Source organism: Eulemur rufifrons, chromosome 17 (assembly GCF_041146395.1).
Source record: "Eulemur rufifrons isolate Redbay chromosome 17, OSU_ERuf_1, whole genome shotgun sequence".
Lineage (NCBI taxonomy): Eukaryota > Metazoa > Chordata > Mammalia > Primates > Lemuridae > Eulemur > Eulemur rufifrons.
Window position 1 is genome coordinate 24,816,075 of NC_090999.1, and position 17,677 is coordinate 24,833,751.

General features: G+C 34.5%; 1 protein-coding gene across 1 annotated transcript in view; it reads right to left on the reverse strand.

Annotated features, from left to right (window-relative positions):
• Positions 1–17,677, reverse strand: part of CPLANE1 (ciliogenesis and planar polarity effector complex subunit 1) — a 92,579-nt gene that overhangs the window by 35,334 nt on the left and 39,568 nt on the right. Inside the window, exons 24-34 of the mRNA XM_069492005.1 lie at positions 16,181–16,481; positions 13,732–14,671; positions 11,849–11,997; positions 11,104–11,270; positions 10,467–10,546; positions 9,634–9,713; positions 8,508–8,585; positions 6,848–7,040; positions 3,970–4,266; positions 3,016–3,783; positions 1,678–1,848 (exon numbers count right to left, since the gene is read on the reverse strand). Coding sequence (XP_069348106.1) covers positions 1,678–1,848; positions 3,016–3,783; positions 3,970–4,266; positions 6,848–7,040; positions 8,508–8,585; positions 9,634–9,713; positions 10,467–10,546; positions 11,104–11,270; positions 11,849–11,997; positions 13,732–14,671; positions 16,181–16,481 — 3,224 coding nt within the window. The remainder of the gene's footprint in view (positions 1–1,677; positions 1,849–3,015; positions 3,784–3,969; positions 4,267–6,847; positions 7,041–8,507; positions 8,586–9,633; positions 9,714–10,466; positions 10,547–11,103; positions 11,271–11,848; positions 11,998–13,731; positions 14,672–16,180; positions 16,482–17,677) is intronic.

Below are 17,677 nucleotides of genomic sequence, written 5' to 3' on the forward strand. Positions count from 1 at the left end.
CTATTTATAGTAACACCAGTTTTTCATTTGTATCATGCAATGTAGAGAGACAGTTATCAAAATTATGTTAATAAATTCTTTTCTTTTTCTTTCTTTTCTTTTCTTTTTTTTTTTTTTTGAGACAGGGTCTCGCTCTGTTGCCTGGGCTAGAGTGCCATGGCGTCAGCCTAGCTCGCAGCAGCCTCAAACTTCTGGGCTCAAGCAATCCTCCTGTTTCAGCTGGGAGTAGCTGGGACTACAGGCGTGCATCACCACACTTGGCTAATTTTTTCTATTTTTAGTAGAGACAGGGTCTCACTCTTGCTCAGGCTGGTCTTGAACTCCTGACCTCAAGTGACCCTCCTGCCTTGGCCTCCCAGAGTGCCAGAATTACAGGCATGAGCCACCATACCTGGCCTACAATAAATTATTTTCAATAGCATTTAATTAAATTAGAAAAATATTCTGATATAATACAAGCAAATATAAGCAAAAAATCAAAGAAATGTAAAATTTTTCTAGCTCTTCTATTACTGAACTGATTATTTTGTTTAGGCACTGGAATCTCAGGACAGGATTACACCTTTTAGGTAATTTTCAAACTCTCTTTTCTGCAGATTCAAAACTGGTATCATAAACCCTATCAGATACCCCCATTTGCCTATTTGAAAATGTTAAGTACACACACCTCAGCGAAATCTCAGCAAGGAGGAAAGAGGTTCCAAAATATTAAAAGGAAGACTTACTTTAAAAAGGAAATATCTGGAAAAGGTGGAAGGAAAGAACCATTTCTGGAATGGTAATAGAGATACAGTCTGACAAATGTGAAATTTCAAAAGTATTTTCTAGACTCAGTAATAATCTACCAATATTGAACAGCCATTATCAGCAACAAAGTACTATAATAAGTGCTCTTCATTAGAAGTCACAGCCTTGCTTTTTATTTGCACATTTCTCAGTGACCTAAAATAATTTATATCAGCTACTCCCCTGCTTACTACAAGAGTCTGGAGAACATGATACGATGAATAATAAATATTGGTTCAAAGTATTACACAGTACAGTGGTCGCCTTACGCACAATTTCAGTTACCAAAGGTTAACCACAGTCTGAAAACAGATGATTATGGTACAATAAGATATTTTGAGAGAGAGACCACATTCATATAAATTGTTTTACAATAATTGTTCTATTTTATTATTAGTCATAATTGTTAATCATTTAATATGCATAACTTATAAGTTAAATATTATCACAGGTATGTATGTATAGGAAAAGGCATAGTATATATAGGGTTCAGTACTATCTGTGGTTTCAGGCATGCACTGGGGGTCTTAGAACATACCCCTGTGGATAAGGGGGGGACGACTGAACAATGGAATATTACATAATACCAAGTATTTGTGCTGCAAATGTTAACTGCTCATTCTATTACAAAAACATGTAAGAGTCCTCCAGTTATGAGTGGTAGGAAAAAACTCCAAAATAAAATGGAAAAAATGATAGTATTCGACTCAAAATATAGGAATTTTCCTCATTATAAGATGCGTTCAGAAGCATGACACTTGACAAGGATAATGAATATGCAATTGTCTATAGGTTAGGGGGCTGAACCAGATGACCTTTATAACTGTATGATTATAAATGACAATTAACTTGCTGGTACATGATATTATCAAATAAAATTTCATTTAAAACTTGCCTTTTTTTACTGTCCTTTCCTTGTCTTACTTCAGATGGCTCTATTTTGACCTTTAATAGTTGAAGTTGTCTAGAATCACCTTGTTCAAATAAATTAGATGTTAGTTTCTGTTGTCTTTGTTTAAATGCAGTGAGGTTTTCAAGTGGGATAAGTTGCAGTTTTTTGTACTACAGGAAAGAAACAAAGCATAATAATGCCAAATTACAAACTCAATTATGCAATATGTTAAAAAATTGAGAAAAAACATTTGGTTAAATTAGACTAAGATATACAAGAGATAAAATAAATCAAACAAACTGACTTGATCTGGTTAAGATGAGTATCCATATCTTAGAGAAAAAGTGATTCTTGAATAGTGAAAGTTTAAACTGGGTTCATCCTGTTTCAGAAATTAAGCTAGAAGTCCTCATCTTCTTAATTTCATTTCCATACTAAAAATATTCCTTCTTACAATTATAAATGAAATGATATTATGTCTGGCATTTAATTAAAAGTGATTTGTAACTGGGAAGATGAAGAGACATGAAGACTGTGGATGGAGCCGATCAGCAGTCTGCCGAGAATCCCCGAAGCAGGGTGATGGGAACATGGGAGTTCATTATTCTCTCTGATAAAATTAAAAAAAAATCCTTCTCAAAATGTCTACCTTTCCACTTGTTTAATCCTCTCTTCTTCTGTTGATAATATGTTCAGAAGACAAGGAGGCATGGTAAGTATTTTTCTAAGGAATAACCATTTCTTTTCCCAGTACTATCTTCAAATCTTAAAAGTACATTAGAAAATGAAATACTCAAATTACTTCCCTAAGATAGTATTACACTCCTACAAAATTAAACAATTTGAATTCCATAAATCAAGAGTTACACCTTCAAAGAAGATTTGGTGGGTTTATAAAGCTACTATTTTATTACATGCACTACTACTAACAGATTGGGTCTATTTAACAATTTTAACCTGTAATAGATTTGAAGACAATCATATCATAATTTCTAGGAACCTCAAGCAACATGTGCACTCACTTAATCTCATTCTCTACACACATACACACACACACACGCAGGAGCACCTAGTAATTTTATTTTACTTATTTTTTTCTCTAAGCAGAAGAAATATCTATGAAATTGTCTAGTAAATTTTAGTATTGATGAACAGGAAAGACCTAAAACATTTAAAATACACAATTATTACTTTTAACTTGATTTCATATGCTATTCTCTATAAAAGAAGCATTATGTTTTTTTAAATGTGCAGGAGCTTTTCATCGATCATATAGTATTTATGGTATTAAAAAATGCAGCACTCTGTTTTTGCATCACCATGCAAAAATTCATTACCATATTTTCTGGGGACAGACGTGAATGAAGTAATGATAGTCTTGGGTATTTTCTTTCTTCTGCTACAGTTCTGATAGGTATTGCGGGAACCGTAACTGATGTGCTTGAGGTTGATGAAAATATATAAGGAGGTTTAAATTGCAAGTGTAATAATGGAAGTCCAAAGGAACTGTGAGGAGATATCTCCAGGGGCCCTGGCTTAATATCAAATATTTTTTCTGGTTTTATACATATTGAAGAGTCCTGTTGAGTTGTCCAGTTTTCTTGTCCAACATACTGATCCAAGTCCACATGCTTAGGAATTTCTGTAATTATACTTTCTTCCCATTTCTTCTGCTCAACTGCTTTTTTTATGACTTCAGTATTATACTGGCTTAAATTCAAATGGGATATTGAAGTAGTATGCATTACTTTCCGTGGCAAAGCAGGTTCACAGGAATCAGATAATCCCCAAGCCTCTCTTGGTTGTGGCAGAGGCCTAAAGGGAACTTGTGGAACTCTTCCTGTATGTAAGCAAAGGGGCTTGAATTCATGCTTAGGCTGAAATTGAAGCAAAGGAAAACCATCACTAGGACTAAAAGTTTTTGCAGGTGGGATAAGTCTAGGTGTCTTTTGAACAACAGAAGGTGTAGACAAAAGGTGGAGGTGAGTATTTCCAGGAGCTGGAGAAAAAAAAGTGGGAGCTGAGTTTTGAGATGTTGGAGTTAGTCCTCTCTTTTTAGGTTGGCCATCTAATTGACATAAAGGAGTACACTCACGTGGAACATTCTGGAAGAGAAAAAAAGATACTATGTAAGTTTAGGATATATTAGAAATTTCTTGTTTTTTAAATGGTGTCCAGTATGTTTTAGAGGGAATACAATGTGATAATTGCTTAAAAAAATTACTCAAATGACAAAAGAAACCCTACCGATTGAACTACTAGGGCATTAATGGCATTTTTGTATGTATCACCTGTACATTTCCATTACTAGTTTGATCAGACTGGATAATTCCTTCATGGTAGTGGGGGCTGCTCTTGCCAGGCTCTCTGGTATACTCTCCCATGGACTGTGGTTTTGTGAAAAATCGCTCTTTAAGATTTCTGCTGCTGTCTTCAACATCACCACACCCTCTTCCTGGGAGGTTTGAGACTTGGCTTCCCCCCAAATGCACAGACTGAGACTGCTGTAGAAGTTGATGTATATCTGGGATATTAGCAAAGGATGATCCTACTACTTGCATTAGGCTCATGAAGTTGATCTGTTGCAGCTAGAATAAAACAAAAATTAAAGAGATATCTTAAAATATAACAAAAAGAATCTAAGGAATCAACAACAATCACCTGAGTACAACAGGCAAATCTTTGTCTCAGTATCTATCAGACTCATGATCATGGAGCAGGAGGCAAAGCAAAGAGATTTTTAAAAATAGAAAAAAAGTAAAGCTTCCTGTCAACTGAGAATATGAACATTGACTCACTAATGAGACTTGCGAGTATGTGTAAACCAGTTTACATAAACATCCCAAGGATCACAAAGAGTGATCTGATGGAGTGAGATAATTAAAGGATTCTCAAAATAAGTTTGTTCTGAACAGTTTTCAGAACAAGAAAAGGGTGGAGAGTAATACTAAGTGAAGAGCAAGGGATTCTCTCGAAAGAGCTGGCTGGGTGAAAGACAAAAACAGGCACAAGTGGTTCCCAAACTTTGCTGCACATTAGAATCAACTGAGGAAATATTTAAAAAGTCCCATTGGCCAGATCCCATCCCATAATAACATCAGAATGTCTGGGGATGGGAGCCAGGATCAGTATTCATTAAGATGATATGCAGAAAAGCTTGAGACTCACTAGCATACACATTGGCTTAGCTAGATTAGGAGATTTATAGCAGGGATAATAAGAACATAGGCTAGGGTGGTGGTTTTCAAACCTTGGCATGCATCAGAATCACCTGAAGGGCTTGTTAAACCATTCTCTACTGAGCCTCATCCAAAGAGTTCCTGATTCAACAGGTATGGGATGGGGGCCTGAGAATTTGTATTTCCAAGGTCTAAGTGATGTAGATGCTACTGGTCCAGGGATCACACTCTGAGAACCACTGGACTTGTGAGAGTAAGGTAAGAAAGGAGGGAATGTAAAGGCTGGTGGTGGTGTCTTTGAAGATCAACAGAAGAATCTGCACTTGATATAACAAACCAACAGGGAAACAATGCAAGATAAAAAAAATGTTTCCCTTCAATTATGAAAGAAATACACATTTATTATGAGACAAAACAGAAAGTTAGAAAATAAAATAAATATCATTCATAATCCTACCCTCAAAGATAACCAGTACTGACATTTTAGTTTATTTCCTTTCATTCTCTTTATACTTTTAAAACAGGATTGGTATTATACAGTATACAAATTTATACCTGAAATTTCCTGAAGATTTTAAAATAGGAAAATAATAGTATTAAAATAATATCTGAAGAAAGTATCCTAGAAAATGCGTATATAAGACAATGGAAGTATGAAATACTAAGAATCTAAGGTTGGGTATAGCTGTAGAAATAGCAAATGTCTATACTGACATAGTGTGGGTGAAAGAATCCAGAAAGCATAGTAAAACAGTTGGCAAGGATAATGAAAGAAGGCAAAGATGACTCTCTAAGATAGTGATTCTTAATCTTTTGCATGCATCGGAATTATCTGGAGAACTTGTTCAACATACAGGACAGTGACCAGGAAAGTCCCCTGGTAATCCATAAGATGCAGCTTGAGAAATATTTCTAAAATGTTAAGTTGGCAGAACAGGTGGTGTTACTAAACAGAAAAGGGAAAGGAGAGACTGGGAAAATAAGAATAAAATCAGTTTCAGTAAGTTTCATGGGACAGGAGGACATGCTGAAAATGTATTCTCACCAGGGCCCATAAGTTCAAAGAGAAAATTAGTGCCAAGACTCATCAATATAAAACTGGTATATCACATAAAAGGAATATGGAAGTGACTGTAGAACAAATGAGCAGAGAATTAAATTTGAGGGAAATTAACGTTTCAAGGATAAAAAAGAAAATGGAAATAATTAAAAATTGTTGGTAGACAAAAAAAAAAAAAAAAAAAAAAAGGATAGCCAAGCAAGATAAAGACAATGGAAGTCAAAGCAAACAGTAATTTGAAATGCAGCTGACAGTTCCAACTCAAGACCAAATTTGGTCTGTGGATAAGAAATATGATGTGACAGCCTGGTTTAGAAAATTTAAACTTTGGATACTTTTGAGTAGGAGCCTGCTGGTCTGGTCTGATTACCGCCCAGGTGTTTTGTGAGCAGCTGCATCCCAAAGAGCTCAGTATAAAAAAAGTCACTGTGAGAAGTAAGTAGGTAACTTAGCCTAGACTCTAGTCCTAGAGTTATGAACAATTTTTTTTTTGAGACAGGGTCTTGCTCTGTTGCCAGGCTGGAGAGCAGTGGCATGATCATAGCTTATTGCAGCCTGGAACTCTTGGGCTCAAAAGATCCTCTCGCCTAAGCCTCCCAAGTAGCTAGGACTATAGGTGCACACCACCACGCTTGGTTAATTTTTAATTTTTTTGTAGAGGCAGGTCTCATTATATTGCCGAGGCTGTTCTCAAACTTCTGGTCTCGAGCGATCCTCCCATCTTAACCTCCCAAAGTGCTGGGATTACAGGCATGAACCACAACACAGACTGAAAAGTAATGAACTTTTGAATGACAAATGAAGAGTGCCAAAAGCAGAGAAATGGCTGCAATTTAGTTTTAACTTGTCCATTTCTGGAAGTTTGTTAATATTTTAAAACGTTATACATATCATGTGTAGATTTACTTACTTATATAGAGATGTGCTCACCTGAACTAATTTAAACATTTCATCTTGGAGCATTTGCCTAACAGAATCTGAAGAATCTGGTAATTGAGCCCCGTGTTCATTTCCCTGGGTCTTCTGAGGTGTTGGAACAGGTGTTTGTGAAGCAACATTGACTCCACTTGATACCAGAGGTGGAAATGAAGAAGATTTGTCTTTAAATGTAGAAATCTGTGCACTATGTGGAAAGCATTTAAATAAAAAACACATATTAATCAACAAAAACCAAACTGGATGTCTATGATCTGAATATTTTTGATCCCACATTTTTCTTCAAATTTAAAGGTTATTCTGGTAGTTTTCAGAAAATTTAAACCTTAAGCCTATCTCTCTAGTACCACCAGGCAACAGACACATTTGTCATCAGCACAATTTTTCCTCTAATGCCTTTATTAAGGGACATGTCCTGTCTGGGTGGTGATAGTTCCCTTCCTGCGGTGTTACAACCCAGAAGTGCTGACATTTATTTCACTTGCCTGGTCCCTATAGGCATCTGAGTTTGAGACCTGTACAATCATTCTGATTAACTGTACAGACTTTGTAATTTAACTTAGGAATAAGTTTTTTGACTAGAAATAATGATCCAGATAGAATTAAGAAAAAGATTCTAGGGAAAGAATGAGTTTAAAGAAATGTTTAATTCTAGCATCAATAGAGCAAACTACCATTTATCATCATTAAATGTGAAACAACAGTACCTTGAACATTTCATTTCCAAACAAACCACAAAATTTACATTTATAATAAACCTTAACAAAAAAATCCTTATTTAGAAATAAAAATTAAAGAGCAAAGCAAGTTCTTTGGTTTTTTTTTTTTTAAAAACAAAATGATTATTGGAGAATGATTCCTTAAACATAGAAAGTACTCAAAGTTTCCTAAGCAATTAAATTTTATATACTAAATAAGGAGATTCAAATAAATTGATCATTATTTCTAAAAAAGAAAAGCACATATTAAAAATTCATTTAGATTTATTTGGGCTTACACTCATTCCCATTCAGCAATAATATTTGCCCTTTATCAAGCATCTGATATGCTCAGCAACAAAACTTTATTTGGCAAATCCATGAAAAACAGGCATTACAACTGATCTGCCTATTTTAAGACAACTTTATTGAGCTTTGCCTTCAATAAGTAGCAAGGAGATGGATTCTAATTATGTAAAATTTTTCTGAAGTAAAGCTCTGCTATATTTTCTTCCTCTTTTTCTAAACACTAAGCACTCTGCTCAACCTCTATAAAATAAATTCATAAGACAGAACCAGGTAAATTTGTTCTATGAGAGAATTAAATGCATTTCAAACATTATTAGAAATCAGAAGCTGAAAATGAGCAACAACTCCATCTTTCAATATGTCCACTACTTTCATTACTTCTTTTTTCAGAAAAGACTGCTCTAACATAGTTCCTGTAGGTTTTAAAACACAACTGTTAGTGGAAACTCTTTCAATAATTAAAGATGTCAGAAATGTGTGCCTATGTTGCTCTTTCAATGCTTCATGTTGTTTTCATTTATTTTCTTAGTTTTCAGTCAAGACATCCAGCAATTATTTCAAAATGGTACAGTAGGTATCTTTTCATTCCCTTATTTATTTGTAAAACACAACTATTTGAAAATTATATAGTAAGCAAAAATTCTTACCTAGAAATTTCTGAACTTGTGTCTACACAAAATGAAGGAGGAATGGTATGTTCAGGATTGGAAACAGCTTCAATCATACTACATATAAAAAGCAGTAAGTGATTAGGAAGCAAGGTATTCTTTGCATTACCTAAGGTACAGGTGATCTAATTTAGCTCAGCCATCTAAGAATCTAAACATCCTCTATTCCTCTATAATGCTTAGCTCATAATTATAATCTGTTTATATCTGTCTCCATAGCAATTAGTAACAGATTCAAACAAAAGCAAAAAGTATGTCTGGATGACCTAACACATGAATTCAATAGTACTGACTGCTCAGCAATGAAAACAATGGAATCTAAAATGAGTGGACATGAGGATAGCTGGGACCCAAATTTCGTCCGTGGAAGAGGCAGACACTTTGCTCAGGACACTAAAGAGCCCATTGTTACAACTGTAACTGTAAAGACTAATTTTTAGGAATAGAAATATCTGTATTATTTATGAAAGCACATGATATTAAATATATTCTTTTTGTTAATTATCCACAAAAAAAACTAAACAAAATTTGTGTATTGAAAAGAGAATGAAAATCTAATTATGATGCCTCTCTTACATAAGGTAATTCTAAAATTCTAAAACTTGTAAAATTTTAAAAATTAACAAATCATGTCCAAACTGCAACACATGAAAACTGCTGTCAGCTCACCATAAAGCAATAATAAGCTAGTCAGCAGAGTATGTGTACATCATAGCCCTAACGGATAGTGAAAGATTATATATAGTGATTCATAATCATTCTTTCTTTGAATCAATAAAAATGGAATCAGCATGGAAAGGTGCTTTCCTAATTAGCAGCTGAATAAACTCTGGTCTATTTACAACCGTATTTTATTTTGATAAGGCTGATAAAGTGGTGAGAGACCAAAAGGTAGATATCATTGTTTATTTCACTCTACCAAGACTTAGAAGTATGTTTACCAAAAATAATTTTTTCTATAACTATAAATTGAAGTAACAATTTCACTAGAAACAAAATATCACCACAAAATATATATTGTAAATTATGAGAAACAAAAAAGCTAAAAGCTTCACTGAGGTCACCAAACCTGTTGTAATCACTTCCATGCTTTTTCCTCACTTACCTTTTCTGTTCAGTCAATTTTTTCTCCATATTCGTCTCCAGTGTTTCTTTTCTTGGCCACTGAACTTCTTCTGTGGAATGCTATTAAAATTAATGGTACCCAAAAAGAAAAGAGGTGAAACAAATAGGTATTAGTGTCTTAGGTATTTTGAGTTTCACATTAGCCACTCACCCAGAGAAACAACAGTCTATAAGCAAACGAGACATTAAACACTGAAATGTACTCCAGCCCTGCTCGGAACAGATCTTTATATTGTGCGAATTGCCTTTGGCTCATCACCCTGGGCTATTGAGAATGTTGACGTATAGAGACAAGATGATGTAAGTAGACTAACACATTATAAATTACATATACTCATCACTACATGATTATTAATTACCCTGTGAAAAAACTATAAAATCAGGAAAAACTAATCCTTTTTAAAAGAATTGGTACTATGATTGAAAATGTCTATTCTCCCTGGCAATTCAGTGTACGTAGTTGTTAAGAAAACAAATAATACAAAAAGTACACATACATACAAAAACTGCATACTATAACTGATTTACACTTTCTAAATAAAGGATGCTCTTCACCACTTGATTAATTTGCTAAAGCAGTTTATGAGATGAAAATTTCATTGCCTGAAATTATTGAATAGGTTACTACAATGTAATAGAATTTGAGTGAAAGAAAAATGCTGCATGGCATGGCAATGTTCTTATAAGCCATTGTGCACTTTTAAGAGAGAGTTTTGCTGTGATGTATTTAATAGCAATGAATAACAATACATATAATTTAAGTACTAGACAAAATAAAAGTTGAATAATTTTATCCACTATTTATTGACTTACTTTTAACTGTTGTGGGCAAGTCAGTGTACAAACAGCAATATTGCGACTTTTGAGACCTCCAACAGGTTCTTTGGTGTCTTCTAGGAGAAACAACAAAGAGAAAACTGACCATTTAAAAAAAATAATCTGTCAACTTTTTAGAAGGTTCAAGGAATGTTACAGGAAATAAAATGACAGAAATATTTTCATCCTCCTTACAAAGACTGTCTTTAAAAACACCCTCTTCACCAAGTAAATCCCAGACAACCCCTGAGAGACCTCGTATCAGTATGTATAATTCCATAGAAAAGTCTGAGAGTTTCTGTTTTAAGGAAGACTGCCCAGGGAGATAGTTATAGAGTTGGTTGACAGGAATTAAGAGGCTATAATTATTACATAAGCAGAGCAAAAGGCCCAACAATTGTAAAAGAGCTGCTAACACAAAAATACCTTAGATCTCCTTGGATTTGCTAAAACCAAGGTTATGAGTTAATATGTTCAATATTTCATAAATACTACATTATCTTTTAATTTTTGGTTTCAAGCTATTGCAAATACCCTAACTTAAATATAAGACTAAGTAAGTTATCTTAGATAATATCATTTATCAATTTCACATTAATAAAGCCGAAGAAAAAAATTATCTAAATGAACTGACCTTCATAGTCTGATATGTGCATATCCATTTCCTCCTGTGTAAATGTTTCTACTTCTAAAAGATCTTCATTGATATTCATAAATTCTTTTTCAGTATTATGAGTGATGGAAATAATCTCATCATTGATTTCTCTTACTTCAGGATTTTTTGCTTCAGTTGGCATTCTACTGACAAAAATGCAGCAGCTAAAATTACAACTCATTCTCAGACACAAAGACCTTGCTTTTCATTTGATTCAGTTTTTTGAAAACAAAGAACAGGTTTCATATGTATACAGTATTTTTTAAAAACCAGTTCTGGTACATAGTAGAAGCTTAGTAAAAGATTGTTCAATGAATGACTGGACATCCTAGTTTTTATTTACTCAGAAGATTAGAATAATTTCAATTTATCTAAATTTACCATTCTCACAAAGGACTCTTCAAGCTTTAAGGGCTTTTGCCTTGGTATTCAAAGATGTATTACTCCTGGATGAAAGGATTAGTTCAACTTCCTCTGACATGGGAAATAAATTAACATAATACAGGAATTAACTGCTCTCTCAGAAGATAAGAGCTAGACCAACAAGGAAAAATATAATTTGCAATGAATTGTTAAAGCACTTCAGAAAGTTTACTTCCTGTTCCTCTAGTTCAAAGAAATGCTCATTTCTTTAACTTTCAAGGGTTCAATTCTTCCCTCTTAGGCCAATTACCATCAAACCAAGTACTTTCCATTGAAAAGGAAGGTATAATCAGCAACTTACTTCAAGATACTTTGACAAGATGTATTCTGATCATTTCTTTCCTCAGTTCCACCTTGAGTTGCTACTGCAACTGAGCAGCCAGCATCTGTTTTGTGCTCCTTCTCAATACTTGGAACAATCTGAGACCCAGTGTAATGACTCTCTTCTACCTAAAACAAACCATTCATACTATTTAGTATCTGTTACTGAACTCTTGTTTTTCAACATATTTTAAAATTATTTATACTTTCTACTTAACTTCTTCTGATTAATTCTCTTATTCTTTTTTTTTTTTTTTTTTTTGAGACAGAGTCTCACTCTGTTGCCCAGGCTAGAGTGAGTGCCGTGGCGTCAGCCTAGCTCACAGCAACCTCAAACTCCCGGGCTCAAGCGATCCTCCTGTCTCAGCCTCCCAAGTAGCTGGGACTACAGGCATGCACCACCATGCCCGGCTAATTTTTTCTATATATATTTTTAGCTGTCCATATAATTTCTTTCTATTTTTAGTAGAGATGGGGTCTCGCTCTTGCTCAGGCTGGTCTCAAACTCCTGAGCTCAAACGATCCGCCCACCTCGGCCTCCCAGAGTGCTACCGCGCCCGGCCTCTCTTATTCATTTATCAAGTATTTATTACATTTCTACAACTCAATATTTGTTGATGAAGCAAAGTCTTTATTCCAACTAGAAAAAGCAAATTTGACTACTTAAATACTATTCAAAAGAAATCAGCCTTACAAATTTGTTTTCAGGCCACAAAACAATGGCCAAAAAAAAAATGTAATATTCTCATCTCATTCTCTTTGCTATTTCATTTTTCAGATATGGTCTCGCTCTCTTGCCTGGGTTAGAGTGCAGTGGCATCATCACAACTCACTGCAACCTCAAACCCCCCGGGGCTCAAATGATCCTCCTGCCTCAGCTTCCTGAGTAGCTGGGACTACAGTTGTGTGCCACCATGCCCCCGGCTAATTTTTCTATTTTTTGTAGAGACATGGTCTTGCTATGTTGCTCAGGCTGCTCTTAAACTCCTGGCCTCAAGCAAACCTATCACCTTGGCCTGCCAAAGTGCTAGGATTACAGGTGTGAGCCCTGTGCCCAGCCCTCTTTGCTATTTTAAAGACATTCAGTAATTATTTCGAAATGACATAGTAGACAAAAATACATGCAGCTAAAAATACCAGGGATATAGCCCTTTTGTCTCACTTAAAAATTTATGTATATATTACCCAGAAATACAAATTTCAAAGACAACAAATATCACAGTATTATATAAACTGTATACCTCAGGATAACAGAAATCAATCTCAAAAAAAGAAAAAATTCACAAACACAAAAGGAAAACAAAACAAATTCATGCCCCCCCCCAACTCTTCAACCTAGAACAAACTGTTTTAGAATGAAGGTATTTGCCATTGACTAGAGAAAAGAAAGAATAGCTAATTAGCACTAACTCCTCTACCGACACCTATCTGCCTTTCTAGGTTTGGTTCTTCAATTTCTTCTGGGTTAAAAGTGTAAGAAAAATGATCCTTTAATGCATCTGATGAGATATCAGTAATTAAAACTGGATAGCTACTTAGTCCTTCCTCACCTGAACCAAAACCTGAAACTTCAAAGGAGGAATAATATAAATATAAATCACTTAAAATTACCTCCTTTCCTTTTTCTTTTTTATAAACATACATAAAACCTCACAGCCTCTCTGAAAGCACTTGCACTCTAACTATTTTCAAGAATTAAAGGAACCACCTGAAGAAAAAAATTTAGGTGATACAGGTTATAATCAACATTGTCATTAATCTTCCATTACTTAGTGATTCTTTAATGGGTGGAAAAACATAAACACAGTTTTAATCTAAAATTGGAATTCTCATTTGCATGTAATAAACAATCGATATACTTACCTTAATAATGCCATTTTTTGCCTTATATGAAGCAAAATAGGGTTGTTCCAAAAGCCATAATGATGTAAGAATGGCCGCTGTAGAGGTCTTTACACGAATTATTGGACTGTACTCACAGGATGACTCAGTTATCCCAGAATCACAGAGCAGTCTTCTATCAGACCATCTTATCATCCATTCCAGCAGTCTTCCTATACTGCCAAAGGTGTTATCTAGGGCTCCAGGAAGATCTTCCTGAGGGTTAATATCATCGCACTGAATTGCTCTGAAAATACATCTTCTAGGTTTAATGGACTTGGGACTCCAAAAAATATTTGATGATCTCTGGATTAGAGGTTTCTCTCGATTGTCATCTTGTATTCTGTAAATTGACTTTTGTTTTAAACCGAACAATCCACTCTTTCTTTCACTTTTATGGACTTCATTCAAAGGGTTCTCTGAAAATGGTGTGCTCCCTTGGTTAAACATTACTGAAGTTGAAAGTGTCTGGTTTTCTAAATTTATGGTATATCCTTCATTTAAAGAGGATGATTTTTCAGATTCATATGACTTAGGAGCAGCAACAAAGCAAGAGCCAGCTCTAAACACATTTTGGCTTTTAGTTTTGCCCTGACGTCGTTTTAATGTTGTATGTACATCAAAAAGTAAAGAATTAAGCTCATGTTCTCTAAGCTGCCCAGAAAAGCTGGTTAGAAATGGAATGCCAAGATCCCTAGAACTATGTAGATCTTTTTCAAGAACGTAACTCAAGAAGAGATCAAGGAATTTAATATATTCATCATCATCACGTTCAAATTCCCAAACACCTATTATAGGAAGAGTACTTTGTGATAACTTTTCATGATCTTCTTTCCTTTTAGGGTTTTCTTTCTGATGACATATTTCCTTTTTATCACTGTGCTTACCAATCAATGTTAATTCCATATGATTTAGGACATTTCTATAACCAAAAGAAGAAAGAAAAGAAAAAAGACAAAATTAAAAATTTAATCACTAAAAACTGATCTAGAATTGCCATCAAAAATTCTCTCTGCTGATTAAGTCATGTATCTTTTTTGTGCCTCAATTATTTATCTTTTAAATGAGGGGGTTGGACTAAATAATTACTAAGTGTTTTCAAGAGTAGAACATTCTATGCGGTCAAAAAATATAATACTTTAATATCAAAAGGGAAAATTTGTATTAAAAGAGATTAAAAGGTACTTACAGAAATTTCACTATATAAGAGCACATGAATGTTTTTTCTTGAGGTAAAAAAATCCTTTAGTAGATCAGATTTGGGGAATATAAAGTCAATAAAAATCATAAGGTATCAATACACATCTTAATTTAGGGTTTGTTTCCTTCTTGTGTATGCCCCTTAGACCATGTGCAACAAGCAGAACTGCCCTTTTTTGTTTTATCACACAAAAATTGGGAATTTTTTCTAAACCCTCTCAGCTACTATGACACCTGTTAGACAGGCACATTAGCTGCCCAACCACAATTACTTTTAAATCTGTTTCTTTTCAACATGGTCCTTACTGGCAGAACACACATCCTTTGTTCCCTCGATAAGAGAAGAGGTCTTGGGCACCCGGACTGAAGTCATCACATCTCTTACTGAGAAAGCACAATAAGCAGCCGTTAGGGTATTCCCATGCTAACATTTAAATGTGCAGTTGTTTTGTGAAACAAGCACACCTTTATATTTAAAATGCTATTAGATATAGTTTAACTAGATATGATTATTTGACTTAAGCCAGAATATTGTTGACTAAAGAGTTTTTAAACCATGAGAAGGATAAACTACATTGTAGATACTGGAATTATAAAGAAAAAAAATCAGCTTAAATAACAGTAACATAGGTTTAGACAATAAGCAAGAGTTTCCCAACAATTTATAGACAAGTTTCAGAGATGAATGTGCAACTTCCTTCCCTGAAAACCCTTAAAAATAATGACTAACCACTAATCTCAGACTATTTAAATCTAAAGATTACTACAAAAAACACCTCTAAAAGTCCTCCAGTGAGCTCAATAATTTTATCTACTCATGTGATTTTATAATGTCAGATGGCAAAATTATTTCCCGTTTCAATAATACTCAAAATGAATTTTTTGTTCCTAATAGCCTAATGAGCAGAGAGGGTAGCAATTATCATTCATATTGTTAATAGCACAATCAGTAAGTGTTGCTGGCACTAGAAATCAGCTTATCAGCTGCATGAAAATACTGAAAACATTAATTCATTCATTTATTTAATTTTTTAGAGATGGGGTCTCCCTCTGATGCCCAAGCTGGAGTGCAGTGGCATGATCATATAGCTCAGTGTAACTCTGAACTCCTGTGCAGAAAAGACCCTTTCATCTCAGCCTTCCAAAGTACTGGGATTACAGGTGTGAGCCACAGCAACTGGCCTATAAACATCTTTTCCCAATGCTTGTCATTAAGAGATCTCAACTGTACCTTTGATAGAAATGTGTCTGACTTGTTTCTTCAACCAACAAAACTTCAGAAAATGTATCTGCCGTATCTGCATCACTGTGAACCACGGAATTCCCCAGTTCTGTGAGTGTGCTTCTGCTCAAACTAGTCCCCAGGGAAAACCCGTCAAAACTTGGAGCCTCATCTGGTTTTTCTTCTTCAATTGGTTCCCATATATTCATCTCAAAAGAACCTATATTTCTCCGCACACGTTTTAGGGCTTTTGCCCTCACTTTATGGATAGAATGCATGATAACAGACATCATTTCCTCAGTCTGGGGACCTAGAAAGAAAAGAATAAAAGGCTTTATGGTTCATTAAAATGTTTCAAACTCAAGACATAACAGGACCCAGTTCTGGCCCCACCTTGGGACATGAAACCTAACTGATAACAAAGGCTTATTTCCATATTCTCACAGATCATGTTTTTTTCAATATTCGTTAAAAATCTTTGGTCTACATTTTAAAGTATACCTGCAGAAGCTAAAGAAGGTCTGTTACAATACAACAAAAGAGAAAGAACCCAGACCCCCTTCCCCAAAAATGTGCCCTGGAAAAAAAAATTTTTAAGTCTTAATTATTTCAAAAATCAGAAGGGTAATTATTTTTAAAAAGACTAATTTTTTTTCCATTCCCATGGAGTAGAGAATAAGAAAAAATAAGGATAATTTTAGCCAAAAGAAACCAAGAGCACCTTTCTTACTACAAATAATAGGAAACAACGGCAAGGGAGGTTTTTTTCAACAGAAAAAATTTTAAACATTATTAACACATAAACAGAACATTTTAGAAGATGTCAAAAAAGTATTAAGAAAAATATAAATCACAAATAAGTGTATTAATGCAATAATGTGAACTCCCAAGACATACCTAGACTTAAATACTAGATTATAGTTCTAAAAAAGAAGGTAATTTGAATTCTTTAAAAATTTCTGCAACACTGTAAATGCACTTAATGCCATTGAATTGTACACTTAAATGGCTAAAATGATAAATTTCATGTTTACATATATTTTTACCACAATAAAAAAATTACACAAGGTCACCTTGAGTGTATGGGATAAAATTAGAATCATAAATAACTATAAAAGGAGAGAAATAATACTGCTTTTCAATAAATACCTGCAAAATGCAAAGCACTATGTGCTTGTTTTATATATCTTATTTAATCTGCTCTCAATACACATTCATAAAGCTGACAACAATATGCCCATTTTACAAATAAGGAAATGAGACTCAAAGACACTGAGCAACTTGCCCAAGGTCACACAGTTACTGACTGACAGAGCCATGATGTGACATCAGCTCCATATAGTTCCAAAGCAACAGAATTAGTTTTTGGTTTTAGGTTTTTTGAGAGAGTCTCACTCTGTCACTGCCTCGCTAGAGTGCAGTGGCATCATCATAGCTCACTGCAACCTTAAACACCTGGGCTCAAGGGATCTTCCCCAGTAGCTGGGACTACACACACATGCTACC